The 24,949-nt window shown below is 41.3% G+C and overlaps 1 protein-coding gene across 9 annotated transcripts in view; it reads right to left on the reverse strand.

Moving 5' to 3' along the window:
* Positions 1-20,051: 20,051 nt before the first annotated feature.
* The window catches only part of YAP1 (Yes1 associated transcriptional regulator), an 86,888-nt gene continuing 81,990 nt past the window's right edge, over positions 20,052-24,949 (reverse strand). For all 9 annotated transcript variants that reach the window (XM_086882014.1, XM_086882012.1, XM_086882016.1 and 6 more), the window contains one exon: positions 20,052-24,368. In XM_086882014.1, the coding sequence (XP_086738140.1) occupies positions 24,130-24,368 (239 nt within the window). In that variant the 3' untranslated portion in view covers positions 20,052-24,129. The remainder of the gene's footprint in view (positions 24,369-24,949) is intronic.

Below are 24,949 nucleotides of genomic sequence, written 5' to 3' on the forward strand. Positions count from 1 at the left end.
ATCTGCCAGTGTACCACACCAGACATGGCATGAGGTCTTCAGCCTCAGCACTCTATAATCCTTGGCTGCTTGATAGTCGAACCATCTCTAGAAAGATTGGAAAATCGTGGCATTATTGCAAGTTATCTACAACCCAGACATGTTGGTTGTACTCAACGCTTCAGAGTAAGGAGGGAATTCACAACAGGCCCTCTGGACACCTGAGCTGTGCAGCAGGCTACCAGGCCAGGGGGGCTCAGCACGATGGCCCAGGAGCCAGGGCGGGCTCACCCTCTCAGCTGATGGAGCACAAGTGCAGCCACAAGAGCACCACTCCTCCCTTGCTCCTGGGCACTGCACAACTCAGGGGGCTGGAGACCTGAACACAGTGGGACACTGAAATTACTCTAAATCAGCAGGGATGGGCAATCAGTGTGTTAAATCCTGCGCAATATTCCCTATCACAACAACCTCAACCACCTTCTCTCTTTTAAAACAAATAATAAGTTGCAAAGACACCTGGTCTGAAGGGAAGCCTCTAAGCTGTGGACTTCAGTAAAGCCAGGCAATGAAATCCCAGAAAGGCAGTATTTTAACAAATGTGTGTCCCTAGAACTTCTTGCTGGTTCATTCCAAGAAGCTTCCCAACTCTAGCTTTACCTGTTGGCATTTTGGATCATTTGGATCATTTTAGTCCTCCTAAATGTTCCACAGGGAAGGTGGGTGCCTAACACAGGGTCCAACCCCCATTTGGAATAGAAAGATCCTTAAAAATCTGGTTCTCAACATCTGGGAGATCTATTATAGAGCTTGTTTAGAAAGCACACTTGATCTTGGTTCTGGCTGGAGCAGAGGGCCTGCATTTTTCTCCCCTCACCGTGCACTGCCCAGCTGTTTGTGTACCAGCTTTCTGTGTAAACAGAGCTGCTGCTGCCAGGTTCATTCAGCAGTTTCACAGGCCAGCATCTGTGACCTTGCAGTTCCCAGGCCTCCCTTGGAGCAAGGCTGATTAAAGGAGAGATTGTGCTGTCTCACAGCTGTCCTGGTACCTCACAGAAATAGGAAAAGATAGGAACGGAGCACAGATGCATTTGAATACAATGAAATTATTGTTCCAGCTCACCCAGCTGTGACAAGGACTTAGGGAAAGCAGTGTTTGTGCCTTGATTTTCATACTAGGAGTACAAAGGCTTTAAAAAGACCTTAGAGTATAGGAGTCTATGAGTATATGAGTCAGGTCTCTCTTACCTCTCTTGCCGTATGGCTGTCTCAAACACTCAGGCTCTCTCACCTACTGCACTTCTGTTCTGAGCTGTAGCAATGTGTTTTATTTCCCAACTGAACTTCCATGGAAGTGCAGCCTAGAGACCTGAACCTGTCTGACTTAACAGCACTCACCATTTCCCTGCCTCTTCCCTGCCTTGTGACCAACCATCTTCTCACCCTGTCCCCCACCCCAACCCTCTGATCCTCTCCTGGAGGCACCAATAAGCAATTAATGTTCTCATTCTGAGCTTGTTTCTCACAAACACCATCCCATAACTGGGTAACAGAAAACAAACATGGAAAGGAAACAGGACAAGACCCAGCCAGCAGGTCCCCACACCCCACATGCATCACACCACGCCATCCCACACCCTGACACATCCCTCTAATCCATGGTGCCACCTACCATGCACCTTTTCCAGAAGACAGCGAAATAAGAAAACAGAAGGGTAGAGCATGTAAATAGAGGTTGAAGTCATAGAACCCATAAATAAAGAAAACTGGATTCCCTACAGTTCTGATTTTCTGTCTTGGTCTCCTTTCTGACAATGTCTGCAAACATCTTTACAGCAGGATTCAGCAGCTGTGCAAAGGCAATCGCCTCCTCAATGCAGTCTGCTCCCTTTGCTCTAAGTGAGTGGGAAAAGAGGTTTGCACTCACAGAAAGCCCAGGTACTTGAATTGATTAGTGTAGACTGTAGACTAGGTTAACAGCAAATGATGTAAAGGAGTGTGCTGTTGAAATGTAATAGGCTGGTTGCAGCTGGTGGAACAGTTCTCAGCCCAACAGAGATGTCCCCTGCAATGACCACGATTAAACTACTGGTGTTACTCAGCAGCTGGGTAACTCCACATCACAGGGATTCATCACCATTGAGCAGGTGCCAAGATCTGGGTAACTCAAATTACACCCACAGTTAACCTGAGAGCATTATAGGTGCAAAAACTGGGGGCTCATATCTGGGGGCTCAGTGTGAGCAGCACCTGGAGCTACCATAAAATAGTGCCTGGGTATTGCTTTTTCATGAAGATTATGGTCTAATTGAGTAAACATCAGTCCAGGGAAGCCCCACAGCCTGTGTTATGCTAGATATCAGATTAGATAACAACGAATTTATCTCCTGGAATTGTAGCTGTGAAATGGCCAAATCCTTTCTAAACTGACTGGGCAGACTTTTAACCCTCTGTGAATCCAAAGTAGAGCTGGCTAACCAAGTTGTCCTGTAGGTAGTTTATCCCGTGTCATTGCTGAGCAACAAGTCTCCTAAATATGCCACTCATATCTACTATCTTATTTTTAAGCTTATATCTGAAGCTGATATAAAGGAGATTCAAACAGTGTTGGTAGATGGGTGTTATAAACAAGTTTTTTAATTGCCTTTATCTGAAGCTCACTCATGTGCAAAATTTTAAGTCAATATTTCTTCCTTGCTTCTCACATGCAGATTTTTCTCAGCATCAGGAGTTTAAAAAAAACATTACAAAATAGGCAGGGAGGGAAATGAAGCATCTATTAATATTTCTGATTTTGGGAAGAAACTAGATTTTACTAAAAGTGCCTCTTTAAAACGGAGCTACTCTAATCTAAGACATCCATGTCTTCCTCACTGATTTTTTGCTTTCTTCCCTTAAATAATAGTTCATGATCTGAAAGTAGCTTTACATAAATTGCCCAATGAAGTACAGTATCATAAATGTTGCACAGGTTTGTGTATTTGCCTCTTTTTCATAATTTTTTTAAAAATGAACCCCAAATGTTCTCAGCTGAGTTGAGCAAACCTTCTCATCTTTTCAGAGATGAATATTGGCAGAATGGGGAGAAAAGAGCAAAAGATAAGAGATCTCAGACACAAATGTCACCCAAAGCTGACGTTAGAGAGCTGGTAGGAGAATACAGGAGCACTGCTCCAGATGGCAGGAGCTGCAAAGGAGGAAGAGCAGGGCTGTGAGAAGCAATGAAGGGAAGCTAACGATAGATGAAGGAGGATGAGAAACAGGCACTTCAAGGCACGCATCCAACTCTTCAGGTTACGTAAAATGATTTTTACCATTTATGCACTTCCCTTCTTTTCTGGGTGATGTACATTGCAGATAGAGTTGGTAGCAGTGCTTGAAATTAACCCCACCTGACAGTTCTTGTTACAAGCTCCTGCTTTCAATTGCTGCTAAGTTTGTTAGATGTTACTCATCCAGGCTGAAACGTCTTCTGCCAAGATGGCCTCAGGCTGATTCTTTCCCCTTCCATTTTCTTTTGGGAGGAGGAAAGGGGAAAGCAGTTTCAGTAAAAATTATCCTACGGTTTCCAGGGCAAGATTAGGCAACTGTTTATTTGAGCAAGAACTTGAAATTTGGCAAAACAGGGGGGTAGGTCACCCCGATGCCAGAAGACATAGCCAAGTTATAAATGTGTTTTAAAAATTCTCAGCTCATGTAGTTTAGCAGAGACTTGTCAGCTTGGCAGATGGATTTTCAGAGGGTTTTGTCAGCACAGGGCACAGTGTGTCCCCTGCCAATTTCCAGGCCCTCACAGGACTGTCCTGAGCAGAGCTGGATGATGCCTGCCTCCAGTGCTGCCGCAGGCCCTGAGCAGGGCAGGAGATGTCTCTGGGTGCCCCATCTGCCGCTGCTGTGGGGAGCTCAAAGCCACAGATGTGAGCAGGGAGGTGGGGCAGAGGTACCAAGGTAAAAAGGCACTTGGATAACAAACCACAGAGAATCAAACTGTGATGACATAAAGAACTGGAAAGATAGCTACTAATGACCCAGCCTAGCAAAGAGCCCAGGACCTGAAGCAGGATGACTGGTGGGACAAGAGGTGCAGGGTGGTCAGGAGGATGAGGAAGGAAGGAAAGACATCTTGGTGATAGCTACCCTGTCCTTTCCAGGGCCCAGAGCAGATCTGAGGTCACCTCCAACAGAAACCTGGAAGTCAATTGGCATGTGTGATGTTTCCTGCTTGCAGGGTCTTCTGCACTGGCTGAAAACCTGCAACTACTCTTCCTTGATTAGGTCTAAAGCTTCAATTCTCCAGCAGAGGGATGGATTAGCACTTCTCCTCATTGGAGCACCTCAGCTTGGGATCAGGGCAAGCTGACAAATCTCTGCCATCTGTCACACAGCACTCCCCTAGTGCTGCAGGGGGAAGAGGAGTGAGAGGTGGTGCAGAGCCAGATTAGCTGCTTGTGCTCCCTTCCTTGCTGCTTGGTGAGGAAAGAAGAGCTGCTGTCCTAGGCTGGGCTCCACAGAGGTGACAAAAGGCCCTAATGCCAGGCCAGGTGTTGCTTCCAGCCCTGAAGCACAGCACAGAGCAGCTATGGAGGAAGAACTGAAGAAAGGCCAGAAGCAATGGCCATTAACCATTTCCTTACTCATGAGTCTTAATGATCTCTTTCTTCCTCAGCCAACAGTCACTGTTCTCTCACAAGCCCACCAGCTCCCCACCCCAATATTTTCAATCAAGATAAAGCTAAAACTCTGTTCACATCATACCAGTATGTCTTTGTTCTGAACCTCAGCATCTTCCCAATACCACTGCCACCTGTGACCATTATCCCTCAGGCCTCAGTTCCAGCAACATCTGAATATTGCTGATAATTCAAATCCAGTGACAGCCCCGTGGAGCCCTTCTGGCTCTTGCATTAAACCCTGTTACTCTGTAGCCTCCACCCACTCACACTCCAGTGATCCCCACATCACCACTGACCCTTGTCCAACAACCCCCTCATCCCTGGTGCTTCCCAAGGCTCTGAGGTTTAGCTCCCAGTGCCATCCTGAACACCTTCTCCAGCTGCCTCCTCCTCTTCATGCAGGGGGAGGAGGACACAGAGACTTCACCAGGAAAGCAGCACAACACTTGTCTGACTTTCCTAGATACAGCCCACTGTTCCCAGGGTTGGGGGTCCTGCCAGCTGACCTTGGACACCTGGATTCAATCCAGTGGGCATCTGTTTCCTTCACAGTGATGAATGGAGATCACCGGGTACTTTCAAGGTACCTCACTTTAGATATTTACTTGGACTGCCCCAAAAGCATCATTATCTCTCTAATCTTTCTAAGTGGAGAGAAGAATTATCTCAGTTTAGGTGTCCTTTGCTCATAACACAGTTGAGCACAGAAATGCCAGGGTGGTAAGAGTTACTGGAAAGCAGAAATAAGGGAAAGTTCCAGGAATTATTTCCCTACCAATTCCACCCTTGTTCCTAGAACACAGGGTGGAATTCTCAGTGGGGTGTTTTTTAGAACACGTTTAAGTGTTACCTTTTGATAAGGTCAGTATGTTCCAGTTTGATCAGCTTGACCAGAAAAGTCAGTTGAAATTTAAAGAGACTGGAGAAGACAAGAACACTATGCACTAGAGAACTCCGGGCTGGGCTCATGTCTGTAATTCTCTGGGCAGTTTTCCCTTTTGAAAATGATAGTGTTGGAATGGAAAGGCTCCAAGAAGGGATGCAATTGTTTGGGAACAATTTCACACAAAGAGTACTTGAATGAGCTACAGTTTCTCTGCTCAAGAATAGGGAGAACTAAGGAGAAAAAGATGAAATATAAATAGTAATAAAGTGAACAGGAAATTACTCCTCACCCTTTCTTGTGCTACAAAAAAAAATAAATCAGACATCATCAAATGAAATTTGTAGAGAACAAGTTCAAGACAAGTAAGATGCAATGTCTATTTTCACAAGAGTTAATCAGGCAAAGAGGTGTGTGACTCCTTGTCACATGATGTAGTAAGTACTGAAATGCTCACTGTCCATCAGGAGAACATTCAGGGCTCCTACACCCACTCAGTGTGCAGTGGGTGACAGTGCTGCTGTACTCTGGCCTTCAAACAGATATGTGTGCCTTCATGCCTCCCAGAGCTTCCAGCCTCTGCTCTTGGCCACAGCTGGCAAGGGAGTGCCTGCCTCTGCAGAGCTTTGCCCTAGGTGTTTGCTAGGAGAAAAAAACAGAATTTAAACAAGAAAATTCAGAAATAAAAACAGTGCACAAATATGTAGAGATCTTTTGCAGCTGATCTTAAACTGTTGTTTTCAAAGTTTTACAATAGAAAAACTGGAGGGTTTTGATTGTGTGTGTGTGTATTGGAACAAGAAAATCTGAAGTAACATTGTCTTTCAAAAATTAGTCTCAGCTCCACACTTCTTTTGCATAGCACAGGCTGGTTGCTCATTCACTGAATATTTTCATTATGCACTTCTGTAGAGAAGTTAATTTGTTGCCATATTTACTTGAAGACTATATTACAATGAATAAGCATAAATAATGTATGTGAGAAGACAAGATAGAATTGCCTGGCAGCCTTCAATCTGTTCTTCCTTTGACTGCTAACTTGGCAATTTGTGTGGGACAAGTTATAAACCAAATAATCCTGAGGTAAGGCTTTCAATGCCTACACAGTGTTGAATGTATTTACTTTTTAATTCCATTCAGGTCCCAAGTGCTGTCAGAATGCCAGAGTTTCAGTCAATATGATTTTTCGTACTGCAAAATCTTTGTTCAGTTTAAAATGGAGCTGTCAAATCTCCTGTGATGGGGCAATGTTATTTTACAAAGATATCAAAAATGATTGGAACTTTTCAAGGTCTCCTGAAAGTTTCTGCACAAGATAAGGTTGTTGAGATGCACTGAGCCACATCCAGTCATAGCTTCTCTGGAGGCTGACAGAAAACCTTATAATCTCCTGAGGTTTTTCTCTCTTTTTTTCTTTTTTGGTGGTTTAGTAGGTGACATGGTGCCCAGTGAGACCTGCATGCTCCTTCCGAACACTTCCAGTGATCGCCATCCTACCCCTTCCCTGGGGCAGCAGCCTGTTCCAATGCCTGACCACCCTTTTGGGTGGTAATTTTTTAAAAAAGAAATATTTTTACCTAATGCCCAGTCTAAACCTCCCCAGTTTCCTCTTGTCCTGTCATGAGGTCCCTGTGCAAAAGCATCACCAGAAACTAAAGGCTCTGCAGGTTCCCCTCAAAGTGCCTCCGCAGCAACACTGAGTAGGGAAACTCTTCATGGCATCTCAGCAGAACCTACTGTCATGAAGGAATATCAGTATAAGTATCCTTAATGCACATCACCCACTTTCCAAGGGACTTGCAAAGGCTTCTTTCCCTTTATAAAGGGGCAGGCAGTGGATCGCCTCAGTTGGCAGAGAAGCAAATCTCCTAATGCTCTCCAGTTAGTTCTCTCCATACAAGTGAAAGAGGGAATGAAGCAGGAAGCTGAGTCTGCTTCTGGGGATGAAGCAGCTGAAGATCCACTTAAAGCTGCCAGAGAGATTTCTTCCTGAAAGGTGGTTGTAGTCAGGTGGGGGTTGGTCTCTTTCTCCAGGCAGCCACTGACAGAACAAGCGGACACAGTCTCAAGCTGTGCCAATGGAAATATAGGTTGGATATTAGGAAAAAAATTTTTACAGAAAAGGTGATAAAGTACTGGAACTGTCTGCCCGGGGAGGTGGTGGAGTGACTATGCCTGGATGTATTTAAAAAAAGACTGGATGTGGCACTTGCTACCATGGTCTAGTTCTGGAATTAGGCATGAGTTGGACTCAGTGATATTGGAGGTCTCTTCCAACCTAGTCATTCTGTTGAATTCTGTTGAATTCTTTATTTGCTACTGCAAAGCAGAATACAGTTGCCAAGGATTTAGTAAATCTATCATAAAAAAATCTATTGACCTAGAAGGCTGATGCTTTTCTTTGTATCACTAAATGACACATCCTTTTGCTGTTTCAACATTGGTGGCATGAAAGTTTTAACAATTAACAAAAATAGCTAAAGTAACCACATTAAATTTGTAAGTATGCACTGTGAACAACATAAAAATAGCTTAGGATGCTAGAAACGTTCCAAACCAAACACAACCTAAAAATAATGGCGTTAAATTTAACAGAAATCAAATATATTTAAGATCCAGGAAATGTTAAGCTAAAATAACCCCACTTTGCTCTGACTCTGAAAAGTTATTTCAGGATCATAAACACTATTTATATTTATACTGAGCTAGGGTTATTTTGAGGTTTCATCTATATATTTTCTTCTGTTTGAGATTCTGGCCTTTACAAATGTTTAGTATCGGGCATTCAAGAAGCAATTTAGCATTTAGAAATGGACATTCCCATTTGGCTATTATGTCTAGAGCATTTTTCAGGAGGCAAAGGATTGAGGACAAAGGAAATTCTTCAGTTTAAGACATAACCATTTCAGAAGTTAAGCACTGCTCTGCATAAGAATTTTGGTTGAATAATGACATTTTTAAAGAAAATCAAGAGACATGCTGCCATTTATTTCACACTTGGCAAAAATATCATTCAGTCATATTACTAGTGTCATCTACGGTGAGAATCTCTTCTGATTTTCAAAACATCAGCTAGCCAATATTCAGACTGTGTATTTGGGGTCCATGCTTATATATTACCTTTTTAAAATGAGTGTGGCTTCTGCCAACACTTCTCCATAAAGCTTCAAAGCTCCTGAATTAGGAAACACTATGTAGGATGCATTTCCTTTCTCTTTTTTTTTTTTTTTTTTTTTTTTTTGTAAGCAGCTGGTGCAAAATCCATTTCTTTAAAAATTTGTTGCCTAGTATTTTCTTCTTTCCTGAGAGATAGTTCATATTTATCTCAATTTTTCATAAAGCTGGGTTGAGGTTGCCATTCTATTTGGGAGAAGGAGGGAAAGACTACTGCTTTAGATACGATTGTCTGTATCAGCTTCAAATTCCTTCGGGTTGGAAAAAGTAGCAGAATTAGACCAGAGAAAAATTGGGAAGGCCCAAAAAGCAAATGTTAAAAAATCAGTTATAATTTATAGTTTCATCACTGCTCATTTATTATGAAGATGAAGAGATGAAGTCCTAGCTTTTTGTGTCTGTCAGTGAAAAACTCAGATTCTCCCAGCTGGTAACACAGCAAAATTCACCCCAAGTTTGATGTTTATGAGCTCTCTCTCCCAGACAACCACAAACTAATCACATAAATGTCACAAAATACAGAAAGTCAGCTTCAGCTGGAGAGCAACAGCCCTCAGGCAGTTTCAACAGCATGAGTGTCACAGGGATCATCTCACCCACTGGAGTTATTTGGTGGTTTCTCCAAGTCAATTAAGCTGAATCTCTCAGCACACACTTCCTAAACCTATACAGATAGCTTAAAAAATTCCCTTGCTCAGATATAGCACTGCCACAGAAGCCCAGCTTTTTGAGGGGATCCCTGTTGTTAGTGAATTTAATGGGCGAATCCCATCATCACAGGATTTTTCATGGATGTGTGGACTTTGGAGGACTTGCTCAAGCAAGGATACTGGTGCCTGAGTCATCAAGTCACTGGAGATCCCAGTCTTTTCTGTATAGTTCCCTGTGGTTTGGGGGAGATCTGTACTGAGATGAACACAGTGCACAGAAGGGGCTGTTGGATATCTGACACCCTGGCAGGAACACAGGTGGCTCAAACCAGATTGGCCATTCTAGCACTTGGGTCACTTTTCAATTCCTCCCAGATCTTTTAAAGCAAAGGTGGATTTTACCCTGTAAAGGGAAGGTTAAAAATCATGGAAGTATTCATCAAGGAAAACTGGATTCAGTTGTTGTTGAAGGTCCTGCACACAGATCTGTGATTTACTGTTGTCTGGAAGCAACGTTTAGAGTTCCCTGTCATGGCTCTTAGTTATGTTGTGCAGAGCTCCAAGCTTATTTAAAGCTGCAGCAGACAAGTATGATTTGTGTGTTTAGGACCAGGGTGATTCACTCAGACACATGAAAACCCATGGTCTGTACTGGCAGGGGGACAGCCCAAGGAGACAGCTCAAGGTCTGCTGAGAGTGGGCTCTGCTGGTATCAACTGTAGTTATTCCCTTGCTTTATTTAAAGCCAAAAAGAAGGAGCAATTTGAAGGTAGTAGATTTAAAAGAATTATTATCATAAATAAGGGGGAAAAATCCAGCTAAATGGGCAAACCTCTTTTAAGGGCTGCATCTCCTACTGCCCCATCAGTGTTTCCAATTTTTTTTCCCCAGACAGAAAAATAAGATAGGACTTAAACTAACAATCCCATTATTAACTTGCAATTCATGGCATAGCACAGCTGTCCAAAAGGATGCTGGCTTACTGGCTCTGTTTGCTTTTATCTGCCCACATTCTAGAATGATGCACTTAATTCAGTGTTTCTTAAGTTTTAACTGTGGTCATGCTTTGATAATTGAACTACACCCTGGGAATGGAATACATTTCTGACACCCAGCTATCACACCCTCCACTAAAAAAACACACAGCAAAGGTGACATCATGATTTTTTCGGTAAATGACGTAGAGACTCCACATACCTATTGAATGGATGAATCAAGCAATTCACCTTTCATCAAAACCAGTAACTGCATGGGAAATTATGATTAATGGCAAATGTGCTCTCATTTAAGGCAATTGCACTGGCTATGACTGCATCATTACTGGCACCTCTGCAACCACTTTTGTCATCCATGAGACTTTCTACAGGTTCCTGTTCCCCTCTCCTGGCCAGACAGGATTTTATTAACAGGTTTGTATCAGACAATGAATACAGTTGAAGAACATCCCATGGAGAATTTTCCAGGGTCTGTATTATCTGTGATAACTTGTTTATTCACCTGTGATTTGATTTGCTAGCATTTTGATCTTGCTTTTCATAGAAAAATCAGTGCAGCTTCTAAGACATCACAGAATTCATGAACCCTCTGGTACAAACAAGAGATACCAGGCTGGCCAGGGCAGTTTTCTGGCATACCAGAGTTTCATGGCAGGTATAAACACTGCCAAGTCCAACAAGGTGACACTGTTGTGAACAGTGATATGAGATATTATTAATATCTCATTTTCCATATCAGGGAATCAAGAGAATTACTGCCTTTTGTAGATCAGGCCCCCAGATTGCTGGCATCAGCTGCAGTTAGTAACCTCAGAAAGATGTGTTGTCTTTTGTGCAAGATGGACGTGTACAGTGCTAAGGAGGTCTCTGCTAACTGGACTCAAAAACTACTTGAAGAGAACAAAGTGTTCCCAACGCTCTTTCCAAAAATAGAAAAGGGAGAGACAATACTTCTTAAGGCATTTGCCAAAATGATAAGGGAGATGAACAAGAGCCACTCCCAGCAATACTTAAAGCTTACCAGAATGCTGTTTTACCTATTCCAGTGCTGACGCTGCTGATCCCGAACTCTTGGAAGTCCCATCCCACCTGTGCAGGGCAGCAAGAAAAAGCAACATTATCTTGCCTGCATTTTAAAATAAAATCATTTGAGGGGGGGAAAAAATATTAGTGAACTTCTGAAGGAAGTGACAGAATCCTTGATGGTATCACCTAAGTCGGCATGCCTGGGCCTGAAACCCCACCTCTCACATGTTGTTGGCTGTACATTTAGGTCACTGAAGTACATCCCCAGGGAGGGGCTGTCTCCTGAAAGCTTCAAGATACATTGCTTCCTGTCTCCCTAATCAGCTGTGCAACAGGGTAAATTTAGAAACAAAAGGCAGCAGAGCAGTGCTGGCAAATGGGTTTAGTGCACATTAAAACCTGTTCTGGAGAAGTCAGAACAGGTTGTACATGTCTTCAACTCCGGCTCTGAGCAAAATAATAAATGACTTGCATACATTCAGCGCCTTTCATCCTGAGAGAGCCTGCAGTATTTTACATAATAGGAGTTATCCCCTACCCACCCATGAGCAGGCACCTGTGGAAGGCAGGGCAGGCTGCAGGGGCCAGATGGGGCACAAGCATGGTAGAGAGGCAAGTGAAGATGATCATCTCTATTCAAGCACACAGGAGGAACTTAGGTGGGCACATGAAATGGCCAGGTTGGAATTTAGCCAGGAAAACAGTGTATGAAACAGTCCTTGCTTGGCAGTAAGTACAGCGAATTATTTAATGACCCTGAGCCAAACACAGCATTTCATCTTAACTTACTGAAATTGCTCCCAAACATGTTTATATTCCACAAAATTCTCTTTCAAGTCTTCTGAAGCTTATTTATTCAAGGGCAGAAGTGAATAGCAGAAAGTCAAGGAAGACCTTCCCCAGTAGGGGAAAAAAAGAAAGAAAAATGTTGTAGAGAGAAGGTTTTGAGGTGAAGGGGGTGGGAAATATGCCACTCCCTTAAGGGAAATGCATACCAGTAAACAAATGATGTGTAAGTCTGCAGGCCATCATTTTTACCACACTGCTCTACACCAGAGAACGTGCAAAAAAGGCTGTTCCATTAGAAAAGACCACACACTTCTTTGGCTGGATTTTTTCCCCTCTTACCCAGTTTGATGCTTTTGTTTTTGCCAAGACTGGTATCTGGGCTTAGCTTCAAGCTCATCAGTACTTCTCTCCTAGAGGCCCAGCCAAAAATACATCTTTTCCACAAAGGCTGGATGATTTTCAGGATGATTTTACTTCACTGCAGGAGGCTTTTCTCCTATTAAGTGAGAGCTGTGCTCAATCTATTGTATACTGGCCACACTCGAACTCGACTCGCTGGGTTAATTCACAGACAAATTGCACACATGCAGTACATTTAGTTAGAAGACAGACAGCAATAAAATACCCCTTCCTGCAGTGGAAATATTTTGTCCAGTTTATTAAAGCAGTTGACCTTATTTAAAGCATGCAAATATTTTCAATAGAAGAATAGAGGAGTTATCTTAAAGCAGAGAAATAATCAAAGCCGGACAAATGGAACTTGCAAGTAAGTTTGTTTGGATTTAATTTTTTGCAGTTTTACACTATCAGTATGATTGTCCATTGAAAGGAATTACCAGACAAATTTGTAGGGTCAGAACTGCACCTTTCTGAGGTGTTTTCCTTAGCTAATAACAAACTGCATGAGCAGCAGGGGTTACTGGCTGATATAAGGAAGGGGCCCATTGATCTGAAACTCTAGGAACCTGCATTTTCTAACCCAGTCCTTGAGCTCTAGCAGTGGCCCTAGTTCTTTGACTTGGTGCTCAGGACTGGACTTCAGAGGTCAGCTCGGTTTTTCAGCCACCCTGAGGCCCCAGTCAGCCCTCTCATCACATCATCCAGTTTCTGAGAGATGCTCAACAAACTTGTTCTTTGAATGCTGCCACAATAGAGCTACTTACAGCCTCTTCAGGCACCACAACCAAACAGTCGGAAGAGTAAAAGGTTTTCCTAAACTAAAGTTTACTTTACTGCAGTGTAACTTTTTATCCTTTTCTCCATGGATAATAGATTCATAGTAGCACTTGCCTTATACTTGAAGATCATCTGTCCCCATTTTGTCAGCTTTTCTGTAGCTAAACAGACCAGCCACTTTAATCTTCCTCTCACACATTTGCCTCATCACTGCTTGCCTCTGGACCATGTCCAGTCCCTGTCTTCCATCAAATGTTGTACCCAAAAGTCTGACCAGCACTCCAGCTGCTCACTGATACAAACCAGTGCAGGATTCCCTTGTACCTGTTTTATTTGCATTTGTGCATCCCATGGCAGCATATACATTTATTTGTCAGTAAAATAACAGATAAGTCAATTTTGTGTTGACCCTGAGCCACAAAAGCAATTTTAGCTACTGAGCTAGCAGGTCCTGACTTACGATTCCTGTAGCTGACTATTTAGTACATACATGTGTATCTGTCTCAATTGGTTTGTCTCCATTTTTGCTCCAAACATTTCATTGTCTGACCTCGTCTTATGGCATACTCAAAGCCCCTCTGAATTTTGTGTGTGTATTTCTAAATATAGTTTGCAAATATGTGCAAAGTATTAGGTCATATAAATTCAAAAAATTTAAACATCCGATTTGAGATTTGAGTATTTGGGTAACATAGAAAGTATAAAATCCATTTTTACAGACAAATCAATGAGAAAAAAAAAAAGAAAAACAAAAGCTTAAGATAGCAGGCAATGGAGTCAGTTCTAGAAGCAGTCAGAGAGTACTGTGCAATGCGGGATATAAAATCTCCTCTTTGTTTCAGTCACTCACTGAGTGCCATGTCCAGTTGTTTCTGGAACACCTCAATGGATAGTGCCTCCACTGCTTCCCTGGGGTGCTGAGGGAGCACTCCATCCCCTCATCCAGGTGATCAACAAAGACATCAAACAGGTCTGGCCCCAGTACTACACGCTGGGGGGGAATCCCACTTGTGACTGGTTCCAGCTGGATATTGTAACTCCAGTCACCAACCCTCTCTGGTTTTGGCCATCCAGTCAGGTCTTCAGCACTCAACAAGCAGTGCACCTGTCCAAGCCATGAGCAGCCAGCTTCTCCAGAAGAATGCTGTGGGAACTGGTTCAAAGGCTTTACTGAAGTCCAGGCATACAACATCCACAGCCAATCCCTCATGCACAGCAGGTCACCTGGTCATAAAAGGAGATCAGGTTGATCAAGCAGGACCTGCCTTTCCTAACCCCATTCTTCCCAGATTTCTGGCTTCAAAAGCATCCTGAGTCTGCTTCAAAGGCCTGGACATCTACTTGTCATCTTATATTCAGTGCTGCTGCTCTAACAAAGACATACCTAGCAACAAGGTCAGAGCACAGAAGTAGTTACACTCAAGTGCAGAGTAAGTCCATGTTAATACATTTTAAAAAAGTCTAGGCTCACCCATGGAGGCACCTTAAATCTTTAAAACCAAAAGAAACTCCAGTAACTGTCATAGGATCTTGGGGATAGGGAAGCAATCCAAAAAAACTGTTTAAAGAGAATAGCTTGAGCAAGTAGCACAGCATGTGCTGTCTATCAGTGGAACATGGCACTCCATTGTATTAGGCACCCATTAGGGGTTAATCCTTGCTCTGAGTAAACTCTGTGCTCTATAATATACCAGTTCATGTCTCAATAGCCACACACACATCTCTCTTTGTGACTGTGCTGTGATAGAATGCACACACACTACAGTGCAAAGCATGGATTAAGTGTGAAGGCAAACATCAGACAAATCTGACCTGCAGCCAACTTCCCTTCGGTCCCAGCTTAAAAGCAAAACATGCTCTCTCACAGTGGGCAGAGACTGGCAACCCTACTTCTCTTACCCAGCCCTTTGGTTTTGCGTTTTTTGCATGCAAGGTGCCTTTAAGTACCCAAAAGCTGACTACTCAAGACTGGTTTCTTCAGAGGCAGCACAATGGAATAGCATGTGTGTTCATATTCTCTCATTATTCATTTTGGTTTTCTGACTGAAATGATTCTACGTCACACCTAAAACCCTAAATATTTAAAAATAAGCAACAACCATGCAGACTTCGTAATTGGATGACACCTTTACTGTTGTTTTTTTTTCCCTAAATATAATGCTCATGAGAAACTGAGTTATCTTTAGGCAGGAAATTAATGTTTATCTATAGAGTATCTATATACAGACACACACACACAAATGCATGCAACAATACTCTATGCCTGCAGAGACATATAGTGATGCAAGATTTCCTCCCCTCACATTCATGATCACTCAATGTACTTCTACACTAAAGGGTCACTCTGGCTTCCCAGAAGCAGTTCAGCAAGAAAGCTCAGTCTAAAAAATAACAGAAACCTAAAGGATTTAGGCACAAAAGTTTTCAGGGAAGAACTGGTGCACATTAATCTGCCAGTGGTAACTGTGCACTCATTTCTATGATTTAGAAGGGAATTGAACTGGTGAGCAGCACAGGAGGGCTAACCTGAGTCAATTCACCCTTCCTACTGAGTGTTCACATGCCAGTAAAAACCATCATTTGGTATGCACCAATATATGACCTTCCTAAAACGCATTTGTGAGTTTAAACTTGTAGAATCAGATGCATACCTTATACCACATTGCAAAGATTATCATATGTGGTCATGTCACTGAGTAGAAGCCCCAAAATAGCACAGCTTGAGAATGAATTAATAGGAAGTACTTAATGCTTAACTCTTAAAGCATTTTGCAGACATTAACATTTCAGTGCTCCCAGGACACAAGTAAAAACATGCATACAGCTTTCCTGGGAAATGGTAAAATGCCTCACTCAAAGGCTCAGCAGGAAGTCAGATGTGCCATTACAAGGTGGGAAATGTCTTTATCCAGGGCAATGTGTACCCAGGTAGATTGTACCTGATTACATTTTAAAAAACATCTTTATCCTGTTTCAGATGTTGCCAGTGCAATCACTTCAATAATGTGGATGTTAGATGCCAGTGACACTGAAAATAAAATGCAAGTGAATATGAAGTGCCAAGACCACCAGATGTCTTCAAAGCGAGACATTTCCAAGAGGAGCTAAGAAACACGGTCCTCATGCTACAGCAAAACACATCTGCTTCCTTCCTATTTTCATAAACCTTACCAGGCTCCAGTACTTTCTCTTCAAGGTGATGATAAAGCAAAATCCACATATTGCAATAGCAAACATCACCAGCAGAGATGACAGTTGTAAAGAACCTGAGCCTTACTGCAGTCATAGATTTCCATGTAAAACCAGCTTGTTTTCAAAACCATGGCTAGTGTATGGATGAGACAAACTCAGATGCTGATACTACTGTTTGGGTGAAAGATTTTCTAGCATTCTTGCCACTAAGCTGCAAAAAGAAGTTTTTATTTCTCAGTGATCTATTGGTGCTATCACATTCACATTAAAAAGAAAAATCTATATCCATAGAAAGATTACCAGATCCTGAAAGGCTGTTCACAGGAACAAAGATCTTTAAAAGGAGAGGAATGTTTTAAGTGAAAAACATTTGAAAAATAAGGGAAGTCAGTTTTACACACTGGTAAATACAAATCCAAATCCCAGGGATTTAGAGCAGTTGTTTGAATCACCTGCAGGCAGGGATGGAGTGACTGGCTGCATTGATAGGGAAGCTTTAATCAGCCCAACAGCTGTCACCTTCTGTAGCACTGACACTTTTCTCAACCACAGCCTGAATCTCTCCTGTATGGCAAGAGTCAGGCTGCCCCACAGGCTTTGCTTTTGCCAGCAACTTCTTGGACTATACAGCCATTGATAATCACTTTCAGGCTTGAACCCCACTGGCCTAACCAGAAGGTACCTCACTCACAGTTACTGCCATTTGCTGCGAGGTATCACCACTTAAGTCACACAATTTCTTAGCACTGTGGGTTTGAGATTTTGTCATACACAAATATAACCAGTTACCTTGTTTTGACTGTAGACTTTGACAGTCCAGGACTGCAGCTGAACCTCTCAGAGGCCTCTGGGTCACACTTCAACAGCAGATGATAGGTATGAAAGGATTACGTCGCTCGGCAAAGTCTGAAAGGGGCCCCTTGTCAGTCAAGAGAGCTGAGACAATTGTATTTGCATGTCTAACAATGAAACTATGAGAGAAAGACTGAATTACTCTGTCAGCTTAAAAAAATCAACCCATCATGGCTAACATCAGGTTAAGTGCTGGGCAGAAGTCCTCCAACAGGCACTATGACTCCCTGCTCCTGCTAGGACAGCTGGCTGCTGAAATCAAAGTGATGACACAGCCAAACTTTTCCAGTCTCAAAAAAGAACAGGAACCCACCATCGTTCAAAAAAATCATGCTTGCCCATAACCACCCTGTATTAGAGTCAGGGCAGCAACACATTTGGAGTCAGACTGTAATTTTGTGTTACATTACAGACATCAAACACGAAGGCAGCTGGATTTCAGAATGGAGGAACTCTGCTCTCCTCTGGGGACAAACAGCACCTAGTATTACAGCAGTGCCTTTAGGTGTTAGGAAAGCAAAACTCGCTTTGGTAAATACAATAAATAATTTAAAACACACTAGAGCAGCTCAGAATTGACATATATGGGAGAAGAAAGAGCATTTCAGGTGAGACTGAATGTACCATTTTTATGGAGTTCTAGTTTGTTGTTGGAGGACACTGAAAAAAAGCCTCTTGGGCTGCTCCCTTAAAAAACAAAATGAAGCAAAACAACCCAAAACAAAACAACCCCCTCCCTCCAGTCACACTTGCTGATAGACAGGAAAATCCCATGAAACTACTTTTCCTCTCATGTTCTAAACCAAGCCAATTTAATACAGAAAATTCTATCATCAGAATGATCAACTGCATTCTCATACAGAGAAAATAAAACCAGTGTGTGACAGCCTAGATCTGTAGCATTCACTGTTACAACCTCTGCATTATGGACAGATGATGTCTGGAAAAGCAAAAACCTTGAGTTTTCCACAGACTCCATAAGGCAGCTTTGTCAGATGTGTCAGCATTTATATGTTTCTCACGCAACATGATCACTCAAAGCACGTCCTAGAGATGCTATATGATGATATGCTATAGAGGTGCCATTTTCTCCTAGAGAAAAACACATTGGCTGTTTTATTTAAGAGGCATTCAGTACTGGATATAATAGTTAGTACACAGCTCTACCCTCTGTTCTAAAGACAATCTGATTCTTCAGTTAAGAGTTGGATTCAGTGTTTCACATTAACCAAGATCTCTCATCCTGTACCGACATCTTCCTATTTTGATGACACCTAAATTTAGCAGGTGCAGATAATCCCTGTTAGCAATAAGAAGTAGTGACAAGAAAGGTCAAGAAGCACACTTTTACTCTTCAGGAGGAACATATAAACTCTGGATGCTGATACTGTAAATAAAATCAGTGGCCCTGATTTATCTCTGAATAAACCTCCAAAACAGGAGGTGCTATACAGATCATAGCCTGATCTCAAATAATTACTCTGTTGATGATCCAAGATGAAAAATGCTTTCTTTGGCTGATAACTTGCACTTACTTCCTTGGAAGCATATTATTTCTGGCTTACTGAAAAAAATACGTTTTATTTTTAACTAAGTGTTGAAAATATTTCAAAGAGAATTGCCAAGTGAGCCTGTAATACCTGGACCAAATATCCTGCTTTGCAGTAATACAGTCTATTTAGGGCTGCCTCAGAAGGTCACTCATACTTCAACTACTGCAATATGTCACCACCTTATAAATGAGAGTGATATCAGCAAACAAAATTGGTGCCTTATTATTCCCTGGCACTGGCTGCCTACTCCCAGGTGGAAGGTGTGATGTTACATTTAAATTTGAAGGATGTGGTGACTAAAGCTGGCTATGAGCTCAGAAATACAAGACAAACTGATAAATCCATCAAGGACTGTACCCTTTTCAAAGAAAACACACAAATGTGCTGAATCTCATGGGGCTGGGGCATTTGGTGCTCAACAGCAGCAACTCTGGAACTGCTAAAATGCAAACAGGATATGACTTTGGACTTTCCAAATTGCACTACATTTAAAAAAACCCCCATCATTCAGACTGTTATACAGAGGGTCAAAATTAATGAAACCTGTCAAGATACTTTGAACTAAAATCTTCAGGCACTTTCAAGGTATGTCATTACATACTTCACAATTCATAAGTCAAAACTTGGAAATTAAAATAGTGTGTCTTTATTGATAGTCTGCCACAAATTAATGCATAAACTTAAGAGTTAGCCAAAAATGTATCTGCCATCCAAACATGGCAAGCATTGTCTGCAAAATGTGGATGCTTTCTTCTAGTAGATACCCACATGTTCTGTAACCAGGTCTCACTATAGTGCCATTTGCAATTAAAGTATTGTTTTACACAAGCTGCATGATGCTCACCAGAGTCACTGTCTCTTCATTACTGCAAGCACACAGAGATGTATACTTTAATGTTAGGCCTTTACTGAAGCCAGTGGAACTCATTTGTCTCTCAGGTGAGCTTGCACACTGTATTTGCAGAACTGGAGTTTTTGACTACAAAGGCAATGACAAGGGGGACAGGAACAGACACACTAAATTTGCATTCCAACAATTCAATGCATCTATCTTACTGAAGGAAATCATATCTTTACATACTATTGAATGTTAAAAACAAACAAAGATGTTTAAGCACAAAGTATATATTTATACCAAATAAAACAACTGAAAAAGTATTACATAAAGAAAAAATAATGTAACAGAATGTACTTAAGTACCTAGCTTACAGTCATGCTCATATCTAAAAATAACATTGTTAAGTAATATATATAATTTTGGACATAATTCTCTAACATACAACATGATTCTGTGATTCTAAATGTGGAGAGTACTTTTTCCATGATACAGAACACAAATTATTTTATACAGGCACACCTGCTAATTTGTATAAAAAACATGCTTGTAAGTGAAAAGGTCACTGTAGTACTAATTTACCATGTAGTGTTAATCATGTTGAAATTGTCTCTTCTCCTTTTGCATTGGTGAGCGCCAACACTGAACGGTACAATATTTGATCCATATGGTTCACTGACGCTGCAACCTGTTCCCAAGCAGTAGCCCTGCCTGGGTGTTAACAGTACAGCTCTGTACAGCCCCATCTGTCTGCATATAGTGTTTAAAACTAACAGCTATTACAATTATTACAATGATTTCTGTTTCAATATATACATCAGTATAAAATACTACCCAAAACACTTTTGCATTTCAAACAATTTTAACCACTTCATCAAATAATGCATTTGCAGAATTAAAAAAAAAAAAAAATCCAAATTAATATTGATTGCCAACAGTACAGCATCTCTATGGTATGTTTCCTAGTAGGTGAGAGAACGGAAATGTCTTAATTAAAATAAGTATCACAAAACATAATTAATGTTAGAGCAGTTCAAGGATTCCCAGTTTGTCAGTATCTACCCTAAGCAGTGCTACCCAAATACAGTAAGCCATTTAGTGTTTCTACAATGAGAATAAAACATTCAGATATTAAAGCTGTGACAAACACACAAAAGCAAGGAAAGATAATTTGTTCTGTACTCATTTCTGTTGTAGCTAGGTAGAGCATGTCAGGAGTTTGCACTCAGTGCATCATATCTGGTTGTGTGCATGGACTGGGGGATGAGATGCAGGAGAGCAGCGCTGCACAAAGGGACCTGGGGGTCCTGGCTGGCAGAAGGTTGAACATGAGGCAGCAGTGCCCTGGCAGCCAGGAGGGCCAACCCTGTCCTGGGGGGCATCAGGCACAGCATCACAGCCGGGCAAGGGAGGGGACTGTCCCGCTCTGCTCTGTACTGGGATGGCCTCAAGTGCTGGGGGGGGCAGGTTTGGGTGCCACAGTATGACAGGGATATTAAGCTAATGGAGAGTGTCCAAAGGAGGGCAATGATGATGGTGAAGAGCCTTGAGGGGAAGCCACTTCTCATGGCTGAGGTCACTTGGTCACTTGGTCTATTCAGCCTGGAGGAGGCAAGGGGAGATCTCATTGCAGTCTACAGCTTCCTCATGAGAGGAAGAGGAGGGACAGGTAAGATCTCTTCACTCTCAAGACCAGTGACAGGACCCAAGGGAATGGCCTGAAGCTGAGTCAGGGGAAATTTAGGCTGGATATCAAGAAAAGGCTCTTCTCCCAGAGGGTGGATGGGCACTGGAAAAAGCTTCCCAGGGAAGTGCTCACAGCACCAGCCTGACAGAGTTCAAGAAGCGCTGGGACAACACTCTCGGGCACATGGTGTGAAGCCTGGGGTGTCCTGTGCAGGGCCAGGAGTTGGACTTGATCCTGATGGGTTCCTTCCAACTCAGCTTATTCTGTGACTCTCTATGTGCTATGATACCTGGATACAACCGTGGAAGACAAATGAAATAGAATCAACTCTGAATTTCCTTGCTGTTGTGGTTTTATGTCAGATCATTCAAGTTATGAAAACTTAGTGTCTTTTTCTTTTCCTGAAGGGTAAAAGAGAGAGGAATTCATATTGAAATTGCAAAAATGCTACCAAAATCCCTATCCTGGACACAATACACTGCTTTAGGAGCTACTGTGTCATTGCACAATATAAGTGGCCTATTAACTGCTGAATTATTGATGTAGCAGAATATATATCATCGTGAATGTGTTTTAAAAATTGTTATTTAAAAACTTGCCTGTATCCCATAACAAGCCACGAAATTTTGTGTTTTTCAAACACTAATACATTTATGTAAAGTAATAAATGTACATTTATAGTGGTAAATTTCAAATCTCTGCCTCTGCTGCTTCAGTTTTTAAAATAGGATTTAGTTAAGAGTCTTCATTTTCTTTACATCATCTTAAACCAGAATTATTTCTGAAGCATTAGAAAAATCCAAATGGCAATAATAATACGACGGGTTTTTTTGTTTGTTTTGCTGATTTGTTCCTAGCTTAAAAAAATAATCAGTGTCTTTAAAAAAAATGCAAAACAGTAAAACCCAAAAAATCTCTCCTCAGGAGAAGTCCCTGCTAACTGAGAGTTTTTTTCCAAATCTAAGTTTCATGCTTACAGTATCTTTATAGTCATGTTATACACCCTTGAAAATAAAGGCTCAATGTTGATAATGGTGACAGGCCCTTAATTATAGAGGTGTTAACTGGTGACACTATTTTTCATCAGAAAAAATCCTAAAAGCCCCACAAAAATTCATAGCTTATATTGAAAGTTTGATTCATGCTCGTTTTGTTCATTTAAAAATACTCTTTGGAAACTTGTGTCAACTCCTGCAGACAACTTAGTGATACATCTTTTCCTGTTAAAATAAAAATGATTCATATTCACCTCTACCCCATGCTAAGCTCTACTACTAATATACACTTCATTACCTGCTCATGTCACCATCTAACACATATCTTTACATTCTTCTACATATAGTGTCCAGGGCTTATTTTTCACCAAACTCTTACACTTAAAAGTTTTTATTGAGAAGATTTTTGGTGTTCTAGCCTTTACATTGCAACACACAGTGATATTAATAGTTCAGATTTTTTTTCCGTGTTAACTTAAGGGAAACTTTTTATAATTTTTTTCCCCATGAAGGATTTTAAAATCTGAACTCACTTAGAGACCAAAACTGAAAACCAGAAGAGAGATTAAATGTAATTTTAAAATGGTTCTGCTACTTTAAAATGCATTTAAAATTTGTACACATGACAAAGGACTCTAACTTTTACATTGCTGTAATCAGATTCTAATTCAAAGTCTCGCAAATACACATGAAAAATAAGCCACTGGTCATGAAATCTAATGATTACATTCAAAGCTAGCCTTTAAAAAAATAAAAAAGTTACAGGCAAAACATACTGGTTTATGTACTCACTAGCTTATCAGGCTACAATAGGCATGGTTTAAGTATAAAAAAAAGCAGACAATTCAGATTTAAATAAGACTGTGTGAAATCAGAAAAAACCCTTAGATTTCACTAATTAAAAAAAAACCCAGAACACCTATAATTACTTCCCATCCTACAGCTACAGTTAAACCAACTAACAAAAATAATCAAAGTATTTCTGACAAATGGAAGTTAGGCTAGAGTATGTGGCAACAATCAAAGTTCATATATGTTTCTATGTAAAATGACTCATGATTTACTATAACATAAAATACAAACAAGAGCACTTTGTGGCTAATGCAAGAGCTACTAGTAGGAACACTTAATGCCAGTCTTCAGCCCTCCTTTACATCGTATCTCCAAATCAGTATTGACTGCTTTTGACCAGATACATCATTTTTGGCTTGTCACCCCAGTATATCATGTTTTACCACTTACCACAGGCAGCAGGAGACAACTAGCTGAGCAAACTACAAGCAGTGACATGCAGAAATTAACTCTCAAATCTGAGTACTTAGATAAAATGATATGCAAGCGCACACTAGGACAAAAGGAATGGCATTCGTCATCCAAAATAGGCTCATCATTCCTCCCCACCCCCCTTGAACAGTAGTTGCAACAGCAATAGAAAAAGATCAAGAAGATGTCTGTTCTTCAGAGTCAACTGTGGAAAAAAGTCAGCAATATATAACAGCAGCGATGGACAAGGAAGAGCAAACCCAAAGAATCTTGTTGAGTATTTGTTCATTTACTTTTTCTGAACACAAGCCAATGTGCACCACACTGGCTTGTTCTGAACTTCAGATACAGATGTCCTAATCTCCTTAGATCCTTCACAGATTTAGAATTCAGTCTCCCTGAGGCCCCTATAACCAAGTAAGAAAACTCTCTTTATCTAGCTTGGTGGCTGCCAAGACAGATTCCATGTCATTAAGGATGTCAGAGCTCAAAGCCTCTTGCAGACTTGGCATCAGTTCTTCTCCTTCTATATTCATTCCATCTCCTTCCAGTGTCCCAAGGTCCACATTTGTCCCTGGAATGGCTTCAAGGTAGTCTGGGAAACGGTTCTGATGGGATGGTATGTTACTTTGGCCGATACTGTCACCTAGTTATAACACAAAGATGGATATTAAGTATACTGGAAGTACCAAACCTACAGTTTATCAGGACAATTGGTTAAAGGTTAATCATGTACCTCTTGCATCATACAAGCAGTGTGACTAACAGAAATCCATCACAAACCCCAAAGATAACTTGACTGCATGCAGATATACAAAGAGTACGCCTTTGCTTCCAACTTTAACCTACTGACCCAGATCTTTGATGTCATTCAGCATAATTTTATTTTTACACTTGAAGGAAAAAGACAATACTAAGTCAAATATAGTTTTGGAGTAGTATTAACAACACTGGAGGAGGTTCTATTCTTAGCTCTGAACAACATTACTTCAAAAAGCAAAGAAACTTAAATTCCTTATAAAAACAGGAGTGATACTACTTACGAGCAATTTTCCCGTCCTCCCAATACAGTTAATTACAAATATATTTTTTTCACAAATCTAACCATAATGTTTCCATAAGAGAAATAGGGGAAATTGGAAAAGGCAAAAACAATGCAAAAAGTGTCACAGCTTTTCAGAGTTGCTTGTTTTCATTGCAAATGGATACAAGTGTATTTGGAAAACA

The sequence above is a fragment of the Cyanistes caeruleus genome, chromosome 3, assembly GCF_971803275.1.
Source record: "Cyanistes caeruleus chromosome 3, bCyaCae1.hap1.1, whole genome shotgun sequence".
NCBI classification, from domain to species: Eukaryota; Metazoa; Chordata; class Aves; order Passeriformes; family Paridae; genus Cyanistes; species Cyanistes caeruleus.